At 43.4% G+C, this 22,164-nt stretch overlaps 1 protein-coding gene across 4 annotated transcripts in view; it reads right to left on the bottom strand.

The window, feature by feature from the left end:
- Positions 1-21,131, bottom strand: part of ANO1 (anoctamin 1) — a 133,962-nt gene extending 112,831 nt beyond the window's left edge. For 2 of the 4 annotated variants that reach the window (XM_019551997.1, XM_019551998.1), the window contains exon 1: positions 20,580-21,129. In XM_019551997.1, the coding sequence (XP_019407542.1) occupies positions 20,580-20,637 (58 nt within the window). In that variant the 5' untranslated portion in view covers positions 20,638-21,129. Of the gene's footprint in view, positions 1-20,579 lie in introns of all 4 variants that reach the window. The other 2 variants (XM_019551995.1, XM_019551996.1) reach the window with 2 other exon arrangements.
- Positions 21,132-22,164: the final 1,033 nt, after the last annotated feature.

The following is a 22,164-nucleotide window of genomic DNA, read 5'->3' as shown; positions in this document are numbered from 1 at the left end:
GTGGCCCTCCAGGGTGCCTGGTACCCTGGCTCTCCAGGGTGCCTATGCATGTGTGGGGGCTGCACCCTGTGGGGGCCCAGGGGACCCACTCCTCCTGAGCAGCCCCCCCATAAGGCCCCCCACACCCACAGTTCCCCCAGCAATCGGCCCACACCTACCTACATACCAATCCACACACACCCACCCACCTTCTCCCACACCCCTTCCCACCCCCTTCCTGCAAATACCACATCCCCACATCACACATCCATCATGTGTAAAGAAAACCAAAAGTACACATCAACACATATATAGGTATTTAAAATTTATTTTATCATGATGATAGAGGCAGTGGTAGGCTTCCACATTGCTTTAACATTGTAAATATACCAATAAAGCATTGCCCTACTGCTTGCTTTCTCTCTCTCTCTCTAGATGTGTGTGTGTGTGTGTGTGTGTGTGTGTGTGTGCGCGCTCGTGTGTGTGCGCGCTCAGAGTGGTCTTTTGTTTTAATTGTGGAAAAACTTGGATTTTGGGGTATTTTTAAAAATGGATTTGGGATGCTGCTGTAGCAGTCTAGCTGGCACAAGGGGTAGTGTCCCCGGGTACCAAGTGGTCAGGCTCCAGAAGCTCCTGAGAGCGAGCAGCCCTGAACTTCTTGCCAGGGCAGCTTTTTGTATGGATACAGCTTTTTATTCTGCTGGGGACAGCACAGGTGCTGGCCCTGGGCTCTAGCTCCCCCTCACTGCAGATCTGGGAGGAGCCAGGCTGGGTTATTTTGTCTCAGTGGCACAATTTGCTCCACAACAAAGTGCATGTCCAAGCATGTGCGCTGAGGCAAAAAGCCCTGGCTCAAATTCTTCACTTTAAGAACATTTAAGACAATAATAAATGGAACTAAAAGCTGGTAAATGCAAATCTGATCATTCTTATTCACAGACACTTACTTGTGGAACTCATTACCACAAGACAGTGAAGCCAAGAACTTAGCAAGAGCCCAAAAGAGATTAGATGTTCTAGGTACAGCTGCATCATCAAAGAAACATGCTAGGAAGTGCTGTAGTGAAGCACAACACATATATGCTGAGGTGTGTGCCCACTGCTAGGGAGCACTCTATCCAAAGGATGGAACAGCTACCTTAATGCAATGCTGGGTGTCAAAAGTGCTTAGTCTTGGGTGTGCTTATTCATATGTGCCCAGCTGTGTATGAAAGGCAGTGTAGGGAAAGTGCATGCTGTATTTCACTATGGGGCACTTTTACACATACTCCAGGGGTGGCACTTTAATTAAAGTGGCTCCAAGACCATTCTAATTCAAGCACTGCAGTGTCTTGGATATCAGGGTCCCTGCACTTAAAAGCGGTGGTAGAGGCGCTTGAAATAAAGCATGGGGATGCTGATACATGTGACACAGGAGGCTGCTGGAGCATGCCAATTACCATGCTCCAGCAGACCCAATAAATCAAGTCTACTCCAACATGATGTACTTACAGTGCATCAGAGCAGTCTTCGTATTCATGTACAGGAAGCCTATGGTGCTCCCTAGTGTGGTACAAGCGTGTAGACAAGCTCTTGCATGTACAATGAAGACATACAGAATTAAAACACTTAACAAAAAGTTTCAGAGAGAGAAAAATGCTTATACTTTACATTTAGGCCAATTAAATATCCTGCTTAAAAGGAAACAACGCTGGGAAGGTTATCCCATACCTGCCTGCTGTGGGCTTTTTTGCACCTCGCTCTGAAACATCTGTTGCTGCCCACTGGTCTAGGCAATAAAAAACTTTCTGTGGCATGGAACCTAAGGGAGACCAGGAGTCAAGAGCTCATTACCATCTCTATTTCTCAACCTCCCAGGTTGGACCAGTTCACTTGTGTAGTTCCCAAATCCTCCTCCTGAGTCCTTGATCCTTCTCCCATGTGAGCCAGCTATTCTCACTCCAGAAGGCAGTAATCAGCTATGTGCTGCACAGCTGCCTCACCCTGACTCTGACTCCTTGGTCCACCCGAATGCCCTTTGACCGTGGGAAGCAATGGGAATTGAGGGCACTCAGAGCCCCGCCAGAGCTACTCGGTCTATAGTTTGTGGCTGCTGTGACAACACAGAAACATGAAAGCATGGAATATTTGTTTCCAAAGAGCTTTGGCACAGAACTGGTTAACAAACTAACTTTTCTATTTTTTTTCAAAATAAAACTTCCAGTCTTCTTTAGTCACAAGTACAAAGCCTGCTGTTCTGACACGCTAGTTTGTAGACATCGGCTTCTACTGCAGAATTATTGCATAGGTTGGCATACTTCCCCATCATTTTTAATCTCTTCTCAGGAGAGGTTTGGGGTTACAACTGGAAGAGCATTGTGACCGAACTGCATTGGCAGAGTACTGTAGGGATACCTAAACCTAACTTCCTCAATTTCTTATTTGGACAGAGAATAATTCAACCAAAAATGTTTAAAAATATGTCTTTCTTTCCCTCCCTACTGAGCAGCAGATAACTCAAGAATATAACCGCATTCCTGGACAGAGCTTCAGATGTTACAGTCATCAAGTACACAGAGCTCTCATTAACTTCCATGGGAGTTGTGGAGGTATAAGCCATGGGAGTTAAGGGCACTTTTCCTAAAGCCAGGGAACTGACACTTCAGATATAATCCAGCTGCTCTCTGTGTTCATTGCTTCCTTCCCACATATAACCAGCCCCACATCCCCCAAACTCAACAAAAAGCCAGATTTTCTTTATATGAGAAAGGAGAAAGTAACCAGGATAAGATAGACAGACAGATGCAAAATTAAACAATCTTTCTTCAAATAAACTTTGTGGTCATATCTGTCTATTGTCAAAGTTATTAGGAAATAAATGTGACAGACCTGTCTGCTAATAGACTTCGCATGCACACAGGACATGCATAAAACTTGTCAGAGATTTCCCGCTGTTGATATGTCTGGTTATCCTTTGAGTACACACCCCATTCCATTGCTTTACATACTTGCATTGTAAAAACAGCTGATTTACTTGATGAAGAGGGAAAAAATTCCTTCCTCCACCTAATTTTGTTTGCTTGAGGTTTATAGCCTTTGTTTGCTCTGCCTATAGCATAGAAGAGCCTTAGACTAAAACCATGCTATATAAAATTACTTCTGCTTAAAACAATAAAGCCAGCAAGACTGGCTTACAGAAACAAAGATTGGATTGGCTTATGAGACAAATTGTATACAAACGAATTTGCCTACATAAGGTATTTTTTCAATAATAGCTCATACTGGTCAATATTAACTAAGATTATTATACATGACTGAACTTTAGGGAGGATAAGCCTTCAGGTGTATAAGGGCCTGAGGAACAGGAAGTATCCAGTACATGAGTGCAGGGGCTGCTCTGATGTGCTGTAATTCTGGAGTGTGATAATTACCGCACTCCAGCCACCTTCCACATCTCATGTATCAGCATCCCCGTCCTTCAAACTGGTAGCAGGGGGCACTTAAACAAGTGCCCCCAGTGCCGTTTTGAAGTGTGGGGACACTGATATTACGAGATGCTGTAGCATTTTAATTAGAGTGGCTCTCAGAGCCACTCTAATTAAAGTACTGCCTCCCCCAACCCCTGGAGCATGTGTAAAAGGCTAGGGACAGACATTACACATAAACCAGTTTAAGTGATCAGAAACTGGTTTAAACCTGTAAGAGAACAGATGATTAGAGCATATAAACCAGTTTGAAAATGGATGAAACTGGTTGGAGATAAACCTGGTTGAATATAGTATCAGACTTAACTGATTTGGCTCAAACCAGTTTATGCAATGTCTGTTCCAGATCCTTTGCTGGTTTAAGATAAACCAGACACCCCCAGCATCCCGTCTTGCTCTCTGGGCTTGGCGGGGGTGCTCTCTGCTCCACTGCTGGGCTGGCCCCTCCCCTCTGTTCCCTGCTAAGCAGGGATTATTCCCCCCCGCCGTCCCCTCTGTTTTACATAGACACCTAAGCACTAGCTAGCAGACCACATACTGGCTACAATACAGACTTGCAGGCACAGAGTGTCTGCCTGGCTACTCCCTGCTAAGCAGGGATTATTCCCCGCCCCGTCCCCTCTGTTTTACATAGACACCTAAGCACTAGCTAGCAGACCACATACTGGCTACAATACATGCTGTGGAAAAGGACAGAGGCAGACAAGCTTTTTGGAACTAATCAGCAGGTGGCTTAATGTTCTTCCTTGGAAGAGTTGTTTAAGAAGAGCTCCATTAGTTAATGGAGAAAGGCTTTGATTTCTTAATGAGCTGATAAACACCAATAAACATTTCCTGCTGGGGGTTATAATCAGAGCATTGTGGCCTGGCTCTGGCCTGTGGAAGCAAAGGGAGGGCTGCTCTAGAGCCTCCCGGCTTCTAGCCTGAACCACTGCAGGCATGTCCCTACATTTCTGGGATGTCTGTCTGGGTTACAAACTGATTTAGCCTAGCCAGGTTAGACTAACTTGCAAAGATTGAATCAATTCAGGCTCAGGTTTTTTGAATGTCTATCCTTAGCCATAGTGCTCACTGCTCAGACAGAACAAATTAAAGATAGCTCCAATTTAAACAACAATGAATGTTGTGGGACACGAAACCCACAATCTGAATTTTGCAGTTAGGGCCTCTCTATGTAATGTATCAAACCAGAATTCTAATTCCAAACATCCTTAAAACTTTGAGAGTGTTTAAAATCAGAAAGTCACCCAGGATCTGAGTTTTGTGACTTATGTACTTCTTTAACTACAGCTTAAACTTACAGAAAGGATGGCTCTGGAATACAAGGAATGTTCAGGAGAAAATGTTTTACTGCAGTAGATAATATGTGGAATGGCTTTTTCCAGGGACAGTAATAAAAAATGCAAACATAAACATATTCAGAAATCTTTGAAAAATACCTACAGCTAAGCCCCCTGTGGTTTCTTCTCAGGAAACATAAAACATCTTTCAAATGGGAATTAGAATAAGTAAGCAAAACAAAATACTGCAAGCTACAAATCCATATGGACATGGAGGTTCTAAATGGACTGTTGTGCTTCCCCATGTAAAAACACAATGGCAGCATGAAAAAGTGAGGCTCTTTTAGCTTTATTACATTGGAATGTTGTAACCCGCTTCTTGATCCCACAGTCCTTTGCTACATTAAACTCCCGCAGATCTGATGTGAACTCTGAATGTATAAGGACTCCCATAAACTTGCATTGCTTGCATATATAACTTAGGAAGGAAAACTCTTACTTTAAGTTAAGAACTTTAAAAGTATTATCCCTATTTGTATCCCAAGGCCACAACAGGAATCAGTGGTAACTCCAGGTTTAATTCAGCAGTTACTCTTTCAGTTCTGTGCTCAGTCCAGCAGACCATGGGCCTTTATTTCCAAATAAAGACTATGGGCCTTTATTTCTCATATTCTATAATTAATTTAGCTTCTCTTTCTATGTCAATGAACAGTAGCTTGTATATTGGGGTGACTTTCTTGTCAAGTCCTTTGGGCAATGCTGAAAGCAAAAAGCTTATTAAAACTGTCAATAACAAATACACTCTAAGTCAAACTCAGGCTAAGAGCCTAAATCAAAATCGTCTAGGATTCAGATTAAGACAGAGCTTTCAAAGTATATATTAAGCCACTAGAAGCAGGGTTGCAACACCTCCTCCAGCCTTCACCACTGGGAGGTGGGATTCTTCCCCCTTCCCATCCCTCAGTTTTGTGGAAAGTGGGATTGTGTCTCTCCACCCTCCTTGCAATACTAACCAGAAGGGGTAGTTTGCCTGGGCAGAAGGTTACACTGCTTGGCTTGGTTACACTGCTTTCAGGACTTGAGCAAGCTAATCCAAAACTAATTTAGGTATCTCTTCTCAGCCCTGCAAGTGGCATTAAGCATACCCTCTACATATGACTCCCACTTTCATGTCAGTGGGAGTCATAATGCTTATTATTTCACCAAAGTATTATGAGGCCTACTTTTTAGTTAATTGATTAGAAGATTGCATTGAGTGCTGAATACTTTGCAAGATTCCTTATCTAGTCTAATAACAGGTATCATCTCTGAGCCAAAAGTTCTATAATTTTGCATTTTGTTTTTGTCTCAGACTAACACAGCGACCAAATACATCCCTGAAACATGGATGATGCCAAATTCTAGCCGATTTTGGATTTAAACTTCATTGCTGAACAACAAGAAATATATGTACACCTCCCTCCCTATCTGCCACGTGACACCACCAGGGAAAGAATCCGGCCTTATCTGCACATCAGAGAGCAACGTACAAAACCACTCTCGTGGACCTAGAGGAACAGACTTCTACATTCAGCTTCCTCTGTGCAAAAATGAAGCTTATTTTCTACATATGGGGACTTTTTACCACCTTTAATTTTCCCCGAGCCTGAGGAAGGGTGCATGTGCCTGAAAGCTTGCAGAAAAAGATAATTTTTTTGTGATTTTTTTAGTTGGTCTAATAAAAGATATCATCTCTGAACCAAGAGTGCTAGAGTTTTGCATTTTCTTTTGTCTCAGACCAACACGGCTACCAAATACATCCCTGAATACTTTGCAAGTAACCCAAACAGGAAACTCATATAAAACACTCCCATTCTGCATTTCAAAGGGGCTAGGTTTGGATCCCTATATCTGAAATTGTGATAACTGTTCCATTTATAGTTTGCATTTAAGCCTAATTTCCACATACATTTTGAACATAGCCCAGAAAAAGCAGAAATCTCATGGAAGTGTCATTCTGAAGTTAAAACACTGCGAGAAACATTTTGTGATATTTTAGCATCCTCAAATCTGAATCCAGTCTGTACCCCTAATTTGGTCTTGAGCCAGCATTCCAAACCCTATTGTAAACATGCTCCAGACCCAAAATGAACACTGCCTTCTTAGCCTATCACTATTATTAGTAAGTCACAGAATGAATTGTTGCTATTGTCAAGTCATATAAGGAGTAGTATTTCCAAAGTTTCTGAATGCAAGCTGAAAATCCAACCAACTGGGGATATTTTATTATATGGTTTTGGAACAGAATGTGGAAGCACAAAATAAATTTAAATGATAAAAGACCTGAATAGAAAATCTGCAGTTATAAATGGCATGGTTGCTGTGAGCAGATAATTATGTACATCCACATCTGTTCCAGTTCAAAGCAGTTCATGTGAACCAGTGGGAGAAACTATTTTTTCTTTAGACTCACTGCTACAAACTTATCTGCATTTAGCTAAACACAAAGTGGAAAGAGGTGGAAATCACAACCAGAAATTAAATGAAACAAAGATCTATTGGGATAGCACCCCCTTCTTTTCTATTTATTTTTCTTTTACCTGAACTTTTACCTGAAGACTAGTTTCTTTTTCACAGGCATTGCTTTTGGGGTCCCTAGGATGACAGCTGTAGGCAAACTAAGCAGAGAAGCCACACAATAAAAGAGGTATATTCAAATGAAAAAGAACGTGGGTACTAAACTCATTCAACTTCCAGCAAAATTCAAACTTCCAACCTATAGTTTATTTTAAAGCATATTCTCCATCCCTCTCCATATTTTGTTTCTCTCCCCCCCCCCAATTATTTAATATTTTCCTTTAAATCAGTGCATAGAGGGAAAAATAGCAAAAATGAAAGCAGTAGGATCTGGCCCGTGGGCCATATTTTGCCCACCCCTGGTCTAGATCTTTAAACCCTTTTGCAGGAATGTATTTAATTGATATTAGGGAGTGTTAAGCCTGAATAAGTGCTGGATTAGTCAATTCCTCTTTAAGCCCATCTTGTGCTTCCATTAAATTCCAAGAGGATCCATTGTAGTTTCAGCTTAGATTTTCCCATTAACTTCAATGCTGGAGAAGGAGCACAGTTATAATAAGACTTGAGGAGCTCAGTACCTCTGAGATTTAGGTCTAAACCAATGTCTAGCCAAAGAGTCAAGGCCCTGTTGTTAGTATGGTCTCAGAAATTCATCAAACTCACAAGAGTATCACTCATAAAATTATCTCTTTGCAGAATGCCTCAGCACCCCATTGAAGTCAAGGGCAAGGAACCACTTGTGCAGAATCAATTGTAGGTTCAGAGCCTGGGAGTTTTGTAGGCAGAAACTCCCTAGAAAATTAAGCTCATCTCAACCTGTTCTTAAAAGATAAGTTAAAGCAAATACATTCCACTTATCAAATATTTTCTGAGATTTAATACTGAGAAGCAGAAGGATATTCAAACAGAAAAATTATCAGTTCTCACAGATTATTTCTGAGGAGTGCCATATTAAAAGCACATTGAGAATTGTGAGGCACAGTTTTAGACAGAAACCCTGGACAAATCTTACTCCTCATCAAATTTTAATGCTATTCCCCTTCTTGTTTCATAACAATTATTGGAAATGAAATAAATATTTATATGCTTTTGTCTAGGTCATCTTTCAAAAATGACAGGAACATGGGGCAGTAGGACCCAGGGGAAGCCCAGTGGGCTCCAACAGCAGGGCCCGCCTGGCCCTGCCCCCCACCCGGAAGCCCCAGCAAACACTGCCTGGAGTGGCAAGTGGGGAGGCTGCAGCTGCTGCTGCCGTGCGCAGCCCCGACGGGCGATCCTGGAGCCGGCATGGGGCCTAGGCTGGCAGCAGGGGTGGGGTTACAAGCTGGTGCTGAGTGTGGGGAAAAGTGGACCCTCCCCTGCCTCATGGCCGGTGCCCCATGCTGCAGCTGCTCGCAGCCCACATGGGGCTGCCTCTGCCTGCTCATGACAGCCCTGCATGTGCCGCAAGTGGCTACAACAGGGAGCACTGGCCATGTGGCGGGGGAGGGACTGCTTTTCCCCACACAGCACCAGCTCATTCCCTGCTGGGGAGCACGGAGTCAGGGCTGCATGCTGCTCCCCGCCTGTACTGTGGGACTGGGAGGTACTGGGAGTGAGTGAGTGCATGGGGCCCACACTGGTGTCCCAGGGCCAACACCGGTGGGGCCCAGAGCAGGATGGCAGGAGTACAGGGTCCCAGCTGGCAGGGTCTCTATTCAGCTCTATGACAGCTCCCCCCTTTCCCTGCTGGTGCAGCCCAACCCGGCTCCACAGACCCCTGCCAACCTGTGCCCCACTCTGGGCCCCACTGGTGCTGGCTCTGGGACAGTGGTCCCAAGATGGTGACCAGGGGCTGGGGCTCCTGTCAAGGGGCGTGGCTACCCATGCAGCCCTTGACAGCTTTCCAAAACTGGGAAACCGGTCCTCCACACAAAATAATTGCCTGCCTCTGATCTAGATAGTACTGAAGATCTGCCATTTCACTCCATGCTCCATTACTGTTTGGTCCCGAGAATACACAAGAAAGTGCTGAGTACATTCAGTTCCTCCTGAAATACATTGGAATGGAGGCAGTCCCAGAATCCTCAGTCATTTGACCAGCCCAGAGTAGTCACTGGGACCATGCACATGGTTTAATAGCTTTGTTGGATTTGATCCAGCCTGCACAGCAATTTGTAGGACTAAGCCCTCAAAAACCTATTTTACATAAATATACTGCAAAAATAAAATAAAATAAAACTGACGCAAAATAGTCCTGCATTTATTTATAAAAATAGAGAGACATTTTGTTTTGAAAACCAGAGTCTGGCTCCTTTACCAGAAGTTTTGTTAGTAAGATACTAAGAGGAAAAAGAATTTAAAAAAGTAAATGAATTTATCTGCCATTTAGAAAGCAGTTTCCTTTAAAGTCTTGTATTAACTTCTAAACAGGTAGCCTTACAATGACATTCAAAAATCTACAGTGGAAATATTTTTTCCCTGCATTTTTTATTAGTATCTGGTACAGTCTTTGTATTGACTCACTTATGTCCTGGCATGCATTTGTTTTTTTGAGTATTCATTCTTCAATCATAAACTTGAGTATCATGAAGGAATAATCTCTTTTCTATAATAAATTAAAATATATGATTCAACCACAGCTTTTCTACCGTTGCTTATTCTAGTATTTACTGTTGTTATTTTTAACTTCCCTTTAGGATAAAACTAATGCAGGTTGAAATTTTCCAAAAGTTTCCATAGTTTCTGAATGTATTTACTTCCTAAATGTAAACTTGTGGGTACCATGTTCCTTTCCTCAGTCTCTGAGAAAAAAATAAAAAAGGCACAGCAGAGCAAAATAGCAAACAGAACAAAGACTTGTGTGAAACTCCTTGTTCTATCTGCTATTTAGCTCTGCTGTGTCTGCTTTTTTCTCTCAGAGACCTGAGGAAGCATACATGATACCCCAAAATTTGTCTATGCCCTTCCCAACTACGTAGATGGTCTAGTACATGGGTTGTCAACCAGGGATATGTGTACCCCTGGGAGAACGTGGACCAGTCCTAGGGGGTACACATGGGTGGGTGGGGATGGAGTGCCACCACCTCCCAGGAGCAGGGCCAGGGCAGGGTAAGGGCAGCTTTTTGCAGGGTGCCACACACAGTCCAGTGAGCTTCCCCAACCCATAGAGAGGTGTCACTGTCCTCACTCCAGCCCAATGAGCATAGGCGGTGGAAGCGGGGGGCTAACCAGACTCAGCCCCCCCCAACGCAGGCAGCGGGTAGGGCCTCAGGGCAGCCCGGATGCAGGCTGCTGCAACAGGGGGAGAGAGGCATGCACACACACATACCGTGCATAGCCAGGATCACAGCCAGCTGAGCAGGCAATTAAGATTCTTTCTGTTTTCTTTACCTGGGCTTTGGGAGGTGGGAGGAGGCAGACTGAGACTCCCACAGTGCAGGAGGCAGTGGGGTAGGGGCAAGGGTGAATCATAGATTCATACATATAGGGTCAGAAGGGACCTAAGTAGATCTTCAAGTCTGACCCCCTGCTCTGGAATCATTAGCCCCTGCTCTGCTCTCTGCTGCACTGTGGGGATTGGCTCACAACCTGGCCCGGCCAAGGTCCCATTCACAGGGCTGGGCTGGGTCATGGGGCAACCAGAGCCTGAGGCATGGTGCTGGACAGCCAAGGGGGGGAGCATGTGGCCCCCTGATCTTTGCATGGGGCACGGGTGGGCTGCAGCTGCGAGCTGTGCTCTGCCTGCTCCATGCCTCACTGATACCTTTGAAAGTGGTGCAGCGCAGTGCCATGTGCCTCACTGCCTGGCCCACCCAGAGACAGGGCTCACATGGCACAGCGCACCTTTCAAAGGCAGCAGTGAGTCATGGAGCAGGAAGAGTCTATGCCCTTCATTGCATCCTTAGATTGGTTCTGTACTTTCAGTAAAGTGTACTCATTCAACTCCCCATGAATCTTGGGAAGAGAGTTGATGCTCAGCTTATCAACAATCAGGTTCTATATTCACAAGGACACAAACAAAATGCTAGCATGTTGTGATTTGTGTGTGTTGTGCCCTAAAGCTTACAGAAAAAAGATATTTTTTGTGATTTCTTAGTTGATTTAATAAAAAGGTATAATCTCTGAACCAAGAGTTCTAGAGTTCTGCATTTATTTTTGTCTCAGACCAACATGGCTGCTAAACACATCCTTGAAAAAACCCTCCATTTTAGTAGATAATTCCCACAAAAAGTGTGTGCTCTTCACTTATATAAAATTGAGACCTATTTTAATTCAAGATTATGAGGGTTTTGAGGGAGTTTATTTTAGCAACTATCTGACCTTAAAAAACCTTTTTAGATTCTCTTGTTTTGATTACATAGAAACGGTTATTTACAATGTCTTTACAATTGTCTCCCACATGTTAAGGAATGGGAGTTGTTTTCCCACTTTTTATATATTTCACATGCAAATAGACTGTACTGTAAACAGGACTGAACCTGTGGTCTAGCCTCCCCTCTGTCCTCAACATAGACTATTTGTGAGACTAAAATCCTAATCTCACTATAAATTTCTGAGAATTTGGATCCAGACTCAGCAACTCAGGCTCATTCCACTTACACTCCCTTGAGTTGCTGAACTGTGCTGACTAGTAACCATATGGATGAATAAAAAATATTAAGTCAAAGGAAATAAAAAGGGAAACCATTAATTTATTTATAGTAAGCTCTTCTTGCCATTCATCCAAAAAGAACATTCAAAACATTCACTCAGATACAAGTATTTGGGTAAGGTTTGGCTGACTGCAATCTGAAAAGCAGATTACATGAGAACCATTCTTTAGACTAGTCTAAGATTCCATGCCAGTGAACGCAGGATATATTCAGCAATGTAGAAATTTCCGCAGGATTTGGCTTCACTGAAAATGAGAACTGTCTTGACAGAGTCTATTTCAACTTATCCTTTCAGTTTTGCCATGTTTGATGTGCCAAACAGGTAAATACACATCTTTCCTAGATAGAACCAGTGTGAACATCTGAATACTGAAGCAAGGGACACAAGGGCTAATTCAGATCTCCCACATATTTAATCACCAAATAGGTCCTCACTAATGTTAAAAAACAGTTGCTCACCTCTCAGCAATCCTACAATGATTTTTTTCTTGTTTCCAACATCCAGTGTGCAACTAACAAGTCAGGGAATAGATGCACATAAGTACGCAGGCAACACCCACAGAACCACTACTTCTATTCTTCCCTCTAGAGTTCTTCCTCCAATGTTTTTGGTACCATATTAGGAATTAAAAACTACAAGGGTACATGTATGCATATGGAGATATATGTATTGATATATAAAAGTTCAGTGCAATAAATGTATGGGGCTAAGAAAAAAGATCTGCCTGTGCATTATCAATTGAGAAAATGGTCTATTCTCACCAGCTAGACACAAGTGGGGACTAGAATTATTCCCTGCATTGATCAAACTAAACTGGACCAAATTCTGCAGAATATTGAACATCTTCAACTCCCACAGAAGTCAAGGAGTCAACTCCACAGACATGCTTAGCCTGACATCGCCTCTATTTAACCACCTCTTAGGATCTGGCAATAAACTCTGGCTATTCTACTCCCACTGAAGTCAACTGTAACGGTCCCATAAGAGCATATGAACTAGGACTTTTAAAAAGTTGAAATGAATAAATGAAATGAGAAATCCCTTTCAAGGCATCACTGCCACAAAACAGTAGGGTGAATGCAGTGCCTTTGAGATCATCCTGTTCATACTTAACATTACATTAAGTATATCAGAAGACTCCCCCCTTACTTTAATACTGTATTGCCACTGTAAGGCTGCTTAAGTCTGAATCTCCTTGGGCTAGTTGGCTCAAAGTAATGGTTTTGTGTGAGTAATTGTACTAAGTAAATCTGACTTTAAAAAAAAAGTTTCAAGTCTCTATTTGCTAATTTGAATACATTTTTGTTCATGTCATTATTTTCCCTTATTAGTAACTGGGACTTTTAAAGCCTTTATCTCCTGTCCTCGGACAGAATTTTGTTTTCTGATATTGTCTAATCATCTGTTCAATCTTTATTGCATATTCTGAATTCATTTTCCAAGTGGAACATCAACCAATGTCAAAAAGAGTAGAAAAGGCCATACATATTTGGAGCGTGGACTAGAAGGTTTTGCACAAACTGCTCAAATGTTCCCCTGTCCCCAGACAAGATTGCTTTGAGTGCAGGACTGGAAACCAAAATCAATATAATCTCAGATTTCTTGCTGATTTGCTCAATGGACATGACAACATCTCTGCTCCTTTTTTTGCCATCTATAAAATGTGACCTGGATATTTACTGACTTGACATGATGTTGAGAGGATTAGCAAACATTTGTAAAGCACTTAGAGAACTACTGTAAAAAAACACTAAGTATGGTGATGAATATCAATGCAATGTAACTGACTGAGGAGAAAGAGATTTTGAAAATTCCTTTAAACAAGAACATTTTTTAATACAGGCTATACTTTAAAAGTGACGAGTCAAAGCCTTAGGGCACTGCAGTCAAAGTGTTATAAAAACATTAGCAATGAGTCCCAATAAACATAAATGTCAGCAAAGACCACTTTCCTGAGCAGGTTTGCATGATGTACTCTAACAAATTTTAAACATAGATATGGAGGAGACAGAACATGGGAAGGAAAGGGCAATAGGGCTAAAAAGAATTAGATTTAATGTAGGACATCAAATTTGCAAGAGAGAGAGCTGGATATTATCAATAGAGGTCTACAGATGTGAACCCAAAGGAATGTGGAGAGAAGTTGGTCACATAACATACATGTTGGAAGAGATGACAGAGGCAAAGTTGTTCTTGGAAAAAGACAACTGGATCATCTAGGCAAGCTAGATCAAAGCATACAGTGGAGGAAAAGGGTAAACTACAGGTGAGATGAGGGCAGCACTAGAACTAGTCACAACCCTTGAGGTGAGAGTATGGGGATCCAAATAGACCGTGAAGAATATACCATCCCTTTCAATATTGGAAAGGAATAAGAAATTAAAAGTTAAACCAAAAAAAAAAAAGGGTGTCACCTGACAAAATAGGAACTAATTTTTGCAGAAGCTATTGTGACTAGTGCTCCTCGGAACAGGCAGCTCTATTTCATTTAGAAATAAGTTACCCGTTGTGGTTGAGGCTAGCAGGCCAACATTTGCTATGAATTGCCACAGAGTGGCAATTGGGACAACTCTATTGTTCCCTACTCTCAGACATTACTCTAACAGTTGGTAGAGGATAGCTTTTTCACGTTGCCACTGATGATGCCAGTCTGACAGGCACTTTACATGTAATTTAGGGCCTTGTGACATCTTACACTGTGAACCATGCAACTGTTGATCAGTGTTAGTGCTAATTTGGCATTTGGAGCAGTCACGCCCATAGTATAGAAATCTCTGACTGTTTCCCACCTGCACAGTTGTGACTTCCCACTAGGGCTAGGGACAGACATTATACATAAACTGGTTTAAGTGATCAGAAACTGGTTTAAACCTGTAACAGAACAGATGTTCAGTGCACATAAACTGGTTTGAAAATGGCTGAAACCGATTTGAGATAAACCTGGCTGAATATAGAATCAGACTTTGCTGATTTGGCTTAAACTTATTTATACAATGTCTGTCCTAGACCCTTCCTAGTTTAAATTAAATCAGAATCCTCCAAAATCCCAGATATTTTACAACTATGGGCAGGGCTCTGTTCTCTGTTCCAGCCCAGTAGGGCTGACCCCCTCTGCTCCCTGGCTGCAGCTATGGCAGAGACTGCAGGTACAGGATATCTGCCTGGCTTCCTCCTGCTGCCCCCCACCACAACTCCCTGCTTTATCCCTGCCCCCCTCCCCTCTGCCTTACACTGACACTTCTCAGCATTAGCTAGCATACCACATGCTGGCTACCTTCTAGTAAGTAAATGCTGTGTAAAATCTCTGCTAGCCCCCTCCCTAATCAGAGTGTCCTTCCAGGGCCTGGCCAAGCCCCCTTCAGCTCAGCACTGTTGAAGGGAAGGTAGGGCTGCTCTAGCACCCCCCACCTTCTAGCCTGAGCCACTGCAGGCATGTGCCTGCATTTTTCCGTCCAGAGGGGATCTCTGCATGGTTGCAAACTGATTCAGCCTAGGCAGGTTAGACTAACCTGCAAAGATTGAATCAATTCAGGCTCAGGCTTGTTGAATGTCTGTCCCTAGCCCAGAGTCCTCGTGAGCAGGGGCAGGAGTAGGAGTTGTGAGTTGCCACTAGAGGTCTGGTGAGCCAGGACAGGCTTCTATTCCTGCTCTATGGACAGGGGTGTGAGAGACCCTGGGATACTGGAGGACTTCAGCTTGGGTGGTACATCTGTGGAGAGTGGCCACACCTTAATGGAACAATAGCTGGGTTGTATGGATCAGAGTTAATCCTGCCTTGGAGTAGCATAATTCTGAGCTGTATAATGAGTGCTTAAAACCACTTTAAGTTGTTAATGTGCAGACACAGTCCAGGGGTTTTGAGCTCCAGGAGCTGCCCAAAATAACTGTGTAACAAGGCTCTTAGATAAATAATTATTGAATTCTTTCACACATATGACTTATTCAAGTCAATGTAAGCTCTGCTTGCATCAAGACTATAGGATCCAATCATAAAGGCAGAAGTTTTGTTGCAAACATGGGTAAGACTGATAATTTGAAGTTTGTGCACATTTTCCTTCTCATCATTATCCATGTAATTACTACTTTCTCAAAGTACAAGGCTCCATTTCATACCTAGCAGCTTCAGTAAGATATAATTACATATTCGGTGGCATACAATCAATCTCCTGGCAGCCACAAGAAACATCACAAGAAAGTCAAAAGTCACACACAAGTGACACAAATCACAAGTCGTCACAAAAAACAAACTACAGGTTGTGGCATATACCTGCTTATGGCCATGGATTCAAACAGAATACCTAATAATTTGCTTATGAAGTAATCATAAAATGGATCTCTAATGATTTAAAGTACTTTTAAGTGTATTCCCCACCATGCCTGAGGACAACATATGTGCAATATGGGTCCAGTCCTGAGGTCTTCTTAGCTCCCTCAATTCACCTCAATTTAAGGGCACTTCTCACTAACAGAAGGTGTTGAGTACCATTCAGGACTCACAACTTCAATAGCAAAGTGAGGCTTTCTAAGGAATTACACAAACCATATCTATGTAGAGGTTAAACTACAGAGCTCCATGCAAAGGAAAAATGGAGTTCTTTCAACTGTGCTTAGCTTTGCTTTCAAAGTATAGGCAAAATAGACTTATTGCAGGCAAAAGTATTAGAGCTAAATGTTCGTCTCTTTCTCACTTCCCTGATGGATTTATTCTGTTTGTAGAAAGAGTTCCATAAATGTATTAGAAAGAGCTGCCTGCTGAGGCACAATTGTGCAAGATGCTAAATACTTCCTGGGGCATGCAAGTACTTTCAATAAAACTAATGAGAACTGAAGAACATTAGAGCTTCTCAGCAACACACATGATCAGTCCTTGAAATTATGATATCTGTCCCCAACAAGAAAAAAGATTCTGCTTGAATGTAATCTGTTTTTCCAGCCATGCATCCCCAAGCATTTCCTTTTCTCAAGGTCTCCAGAATCCAGGGGGTGCAATTAAAATCAAAAAGGACATTTTTCCCCTCTTAGTGCCAACAAATTCTCCCACTTCCCAGGGTCATTTTCCTTGCCTTCTGTTTTGGCAAGCTACTCTTCTTTCATATTTTATAACCACAACTGTACAACAGTAGTGCATAGCTACAGCAGTTTCTGATTGTAAAACATTACTCAAAACATTTACTATATCCAGCTCTGATGTGTTATGCATTTCCTGTTACCTAATTGCTTCACAAACCCTTGCAGTGACTGGTGAACTGCTTTGCTTGCTGTGAGTCTTATGTAGGAATAGATATACTGCACTACAAGTTACTTAGCAGAGTAACAGTCAGGGCTGCTGTTCTGAAGCACTGACCCCAAATCAAAATTCCTCACTAGAAGTGTTTGGACAGAACCCATCTACATAAATAAGTTATTATTACAAATTAAAAATATTGAACTAATGATGTGTATAACTGCAAGTTATAGAGTTAGAAGAGAAGTTTTAATTAAATCAGTGTGGTTATTAGTCTCTTGTCACTGCTGATTAATTATTAGCTCAAAACGCTTCATCACGTTCATTTGTAACAAAAATAGCTACAGAATTACCATGAACAGAAATATAATAAATATAATAAAGCTATGGGCTTGCTCTGGGGATCCCTTCTCCAGGAAAAGCCCACAGGAGAAACAGGGAAATGTTTCAACAGTTTCAACTTGAGGGATGAAATCCTGGCTGTGCTGAATTCCGTGGCTTTTGAAGGCTCTGGCTTTCACTCTGGAAGGTTTGATGGTTTCATCCTCATCTGAGGTAAGGATTTGTTTCCCTTTGCTCAGGCTGGGCATCTGACTCACCAGAATGTCTGGACTGCTCATGCCCAGTGTCTCCAAGTGTTAGCACAGCTCCTTTAGAAGCTATTTTGCCAATGCCTTCCTTCCCCTATCTTAACCCTAATTGCCATGCCACAAAACATTTATTTCCACATGTAAGGTAATACTAACATCTGACAGGAAGGCTGTGCACTGGGTTTGTGGGGCCATGGAATAAACAATGGCTTTTCTCTCTTGTGACCTTTCCTCTTTGTGCCACTAGTGGAGCCCATGGTTTAGAGGGGACTTTTGAAGATTTAGTAGCATAGGGGCACCGAGGACCCATAAACTCAATCCCAACATCAATCCACCACCTGTGTAGCTTTCTGCCCTCATTTTCCTACTCCCCCCTTTATTTGAATACTAGAGAATTGACTATCAAGAATGACAGGGGTGGGGGAGCAGGTGGGGATGGAGGCCTGCTGCCCACCACCCCACGCCACTGCTGCCACATCCCAGGAGCAGGGTGGGGGAGCTTGCCCTGCCATCCCCTCTATCCCCCTCCACCAGCACCTCACACCGCTGCCACCTCCAAGGAGCAGGGCGGAGGGGTGGGGACGCGAGGCTGGCAGTGCTGGCCTTACCCCCCCACTCTGTTCCTTCCATCATAGTGGCACTCCGTCTGTCTGTGTGTCTGTCTGTGCGGAGCACTCCAAGTGGTTGTTTCAGACAACCAATCAGAGTGCTCCAAGAGCGTTACGGACAGACAGATACACAGACTAAGCCATTTATATATATAGAATGACCTTATGAGCCTTCCTCCAAGCCAATTTGCCTTGAAGATAGCAATAAATGGCACTGAAGTTATGTTTGAGCAAAGACTCAATAGAAACTTCAAAAAAGATGTGCGCAAGGGTCATTTCTGCAGTGGGAGCAAAGGTTGTTATACATCTAAGAAGGATAGGCATCTTGTACTGCAGCCTAGAGTTCAGCAGTGTTATTACAAAGGGGCTGGCTGTATTTTACAAACTCCCAAAAAATACTTTTTGGATGGCTTGTCATTAGAAATACAGTGACCTGGTTGTGAGAACAAAACTCTTTCCTGCTCATATTGATGAAGCTTGGTACATTCAGTTCATGGTGCTAATGGGTGATTCAGTAAATTAAATGGAGAATGTCACTGTAAAATATGATTTTGTGAAGATAAAAAGCAACTCAATTTCTCAGGGCTCTTTCAGCCTATCACTGTGATTGCCTTCTGATAAATTGCCACCTGCCCCATGAGTAATAGTATATCTTTTTTAGTGTCATTTTAGCATTGAGTCCTTATATTGATTTATGTTAATGTACTTTGATAACACTTTAGCTTCCTATGTTTCACCTGTATTTTTTTCATTTCAGAGTGCTCTTTCTATTTTGACATGAAACTATTATCTTTTTTTCTGTTACAGGTAAGCAGACATGGGGCAACTAATGCACAGCAAAAAAGTAATATTTTGATATAAAGCCCAGCTGTTTTCTGTCAGGCTGGCTTCCTTAAGTGTATTTTTTTTCATCCTGAGACACTCTGGCTGGTCTGTGATTTGATGAGCACACAGAATTACTTTTAGAAATGGGCTGAACTCCAGTTAAGTATTTGTCTGTTTAATAAGTAGACTTTAAGATAATGGTCTTCATGGGAATCCAGAAAAAGGGAGTAAAGAAAAGGGCTCCCCATGCTATTTTTAGCTGCAAACAGCTAGATTTGGAATTTTGATTGTAAAACGTGGAATTTATAAATGGTGCCATTCTAAATTTACTTCATTTGTATACAACTCACCAGGATAATCAAGAGTGTTACAGCATGTTCCTGCTTTGCAGCTCAGTTCTGAATTTTATAGCCATTAAAGTACAAGAAAAATGTATTCTGTAAACATTTTTTGTGTCATTTGTTTTTAAATTTCTGGAGTGCGTAGGGATTTTATATATAATTAGGCATGGGTACGCACGGGTACGCACACACACACACATGCACACAAGAGTGCGCAGGGATTTTATATATAACTGTGCATGTGCACGCATGTGCACACATGCACACACAGATAGAGTGCATGGGGATTTTATATATAACTGTGCACGTGTATGTGTGCACACGCACACACACACACACACACACACACACAGAGCAATGATTTATTTCTAAAGGGAAGCCAAGGAAATTCCCACCCCTTACCATATAAAAGATCTACCATTTGGCTCTACCGTTCTCAGCCAAGAAATGTATTTTCACTTTCCAATATATATAATTTGTCTTGTTGCACGCCTTTAGTCAATGATGTTATGATGCACTATTTATATAATTTTACATGAAATCACTGACCAGCAAATATACCATTTTATACATAGATACAATAAACACAGTGGATTTAAAAAGTCTCTGAATGTCTTTGCTTCTATAATGTGAATTCATCAAGGTAATTTTTGTTTGTTTTTTCATTCTCACTGTTCTTTCACGGTCTTTTGTGCTCAGGTGAGTTTTCTAAGAAGGGGCAAAGGAGCTTTTTAGCTGATACATTTAGGCAGCTCATCCTCCTTTATGTTTTAAAAGAGAATGAAGACAGCTATTTTTTTCCCCCTTCACAAGTTGTTTACTGAGCAGCAAATCAGTCCTGGATTTTTTAAAACTCCATAAACCATTAAATAAAACCTCCTACAACATATTCCTGAATCCCGGACTTGGGAGATGGGGGAAGAGGAAAGACAACCCTCCTATAACCTGTTTCCCCTTCCCAATGACCAGACTAGAATGAAATCATGTTCTTCTCCTAGTGACATTCTCCAGGTCTGAGACTTTGTGCGGTTTTTTGGGGTTTTTTTGCATCTTTCCCCATGGCTAGAAAACACTTACGTGGTCCCCAGGATGCGTCAGGGGGGATTGTGTGCAGATCAATCTCATCCTTATCCATCTCTCATCCAAGCCGGGAAAGCTCAGCTGCAACTTGGGACCCCAGACAACGCTTCAACTCGCGAGGCTCCTTCCTCTCTCTAGGGCTCCCTCGGGCTTTCATTCAGTGGGCACAAGCAGCCAACCAGTAATCCTACTGCTCTTCCCGCTACCATTAATTATGATACCAGGGTCCCTGCAACGGAAGGCAGCCAACTTCTTTTAAAGACAGAGTGAGGGTAGGGGGAAAAAAAGAACCCGGGAAATTCCCAACCTGATGCTCAGGAAAGCAGCAACTTAAAGCGCTCCTCACGGGGGAGTCATAGGGCGACTTGACAGCGGTCCCCGCCGCTGCCTGAGGAAACCCCCCTGGCCCAGGCAGACGGGGCAGGCTGAGGCAGCGCGCTGCTCCAGGAGCCCGCCTCGCGCTCGCTGCCGCTGCTGCTGCCGCTGCCGGAGGAGACTAAGCCTGTGGGAACCCGGCCCTCCACGTGACTGCCATGGGTGCAGCGCTAGCGGGAGGAGGGGGAGGCTCCCAGCCTTCCCCAGGCCCCTCTTATCTGGGCACCGCCAGGGCAAACACTGACTCAGCGGCAACAGGAGCGCGAAGGAGAGGCGGGGCGGGCGCGGCGCGGCCCCTCCAGGGCATCCCCCGGGGCTCAGCGCGCAGCGCTGCCCCCCGCGGCCGGGGCAGCCCGGACCCGCGCTCCGCTCCGCTCCATCGCCGCCCAGCCGCCCGCAGCCGCAAAGCGGCTCGCCGGCCGTGGGCGCCGGGGGAGCCCGCCTGAGCGATGGCAGCAGCTGCCCCGTGCAGGGAGGATTCCTCTCCAAAGGTCACAGACACACTTGCTCCAGCGGGCTGCGGGAAGCCGGGCAGCCCATGGGGGCAGGGGCACCAACCCCGACCTTCAGGGAGCCCGCGCGAGCTCGTGGTGGAGGGGACCTCTTTTGTTACACCGACTCGATTTTTGCAACAACAACAACAAAAGACATCTTTACTTGCAAGCTTTCGGGCAAGCTTCGTCTGCCCAAGCTTTCTTGGCAAAAATCGAGTTGGTGTAATAAAAGAGATCGCCTCCACCACGAGTTCTGAGTCCTTCAGCATCCAGACCAGTGGTTCTCAAACTGTTTTTTTTTTTTTGGTGGACGGCTTGAAAATTGCTCAGGGTCTCGGCAGACCACTTAATCCACATTGTTTTTTGTTCTACAGATCAAAGCACACAGCTTCTATTTTCATATCAGTAGTCTGACCTTTCTAAGGCGATGGACATGCCTGGGGGTTTTTTGGGCAAAGTTCTGGAAAGGCTGATGTAGTGTTTGTCAGCTTTAGCCTTAAGTCACCTTTCTGTGGACCACCTGACTGGAGCTCCCAGACCCCAGCTTGAGAACCTCTGCTTTAGACCAACCCAGCTACAACCTGGATGCCTGACAGAAAAGCTAACGCACTTGTGCAGCAGGCTCCTTCAAAGCCAACCGAGCTGAGAAGCTGCTAGCACTAGAAGAATCTTTGGGGGGTTCATCCTTCCATCTCTATGTACTTAAGAATAGG

The sequence above is a fragment of the Crocodylus porosus genome, unplaced genomic scaffold (assembly GCF_001723895.1).
Source record: "Crocodylus porosus isolate Cpor-Errol unplaced genomic scaffold, CroPor_comp1, whole genome shotgun sequence".
In the NCBI taxonomy this organism is placed as follows: Eukaryota; Metazoa; Chordata; order Crocodylia; family Crocodylidae; genus Crocodylus; species Crocodylus porosus.
This window is presented reverse-complemented; position numbering and strand designations above follow the sequence as displayed.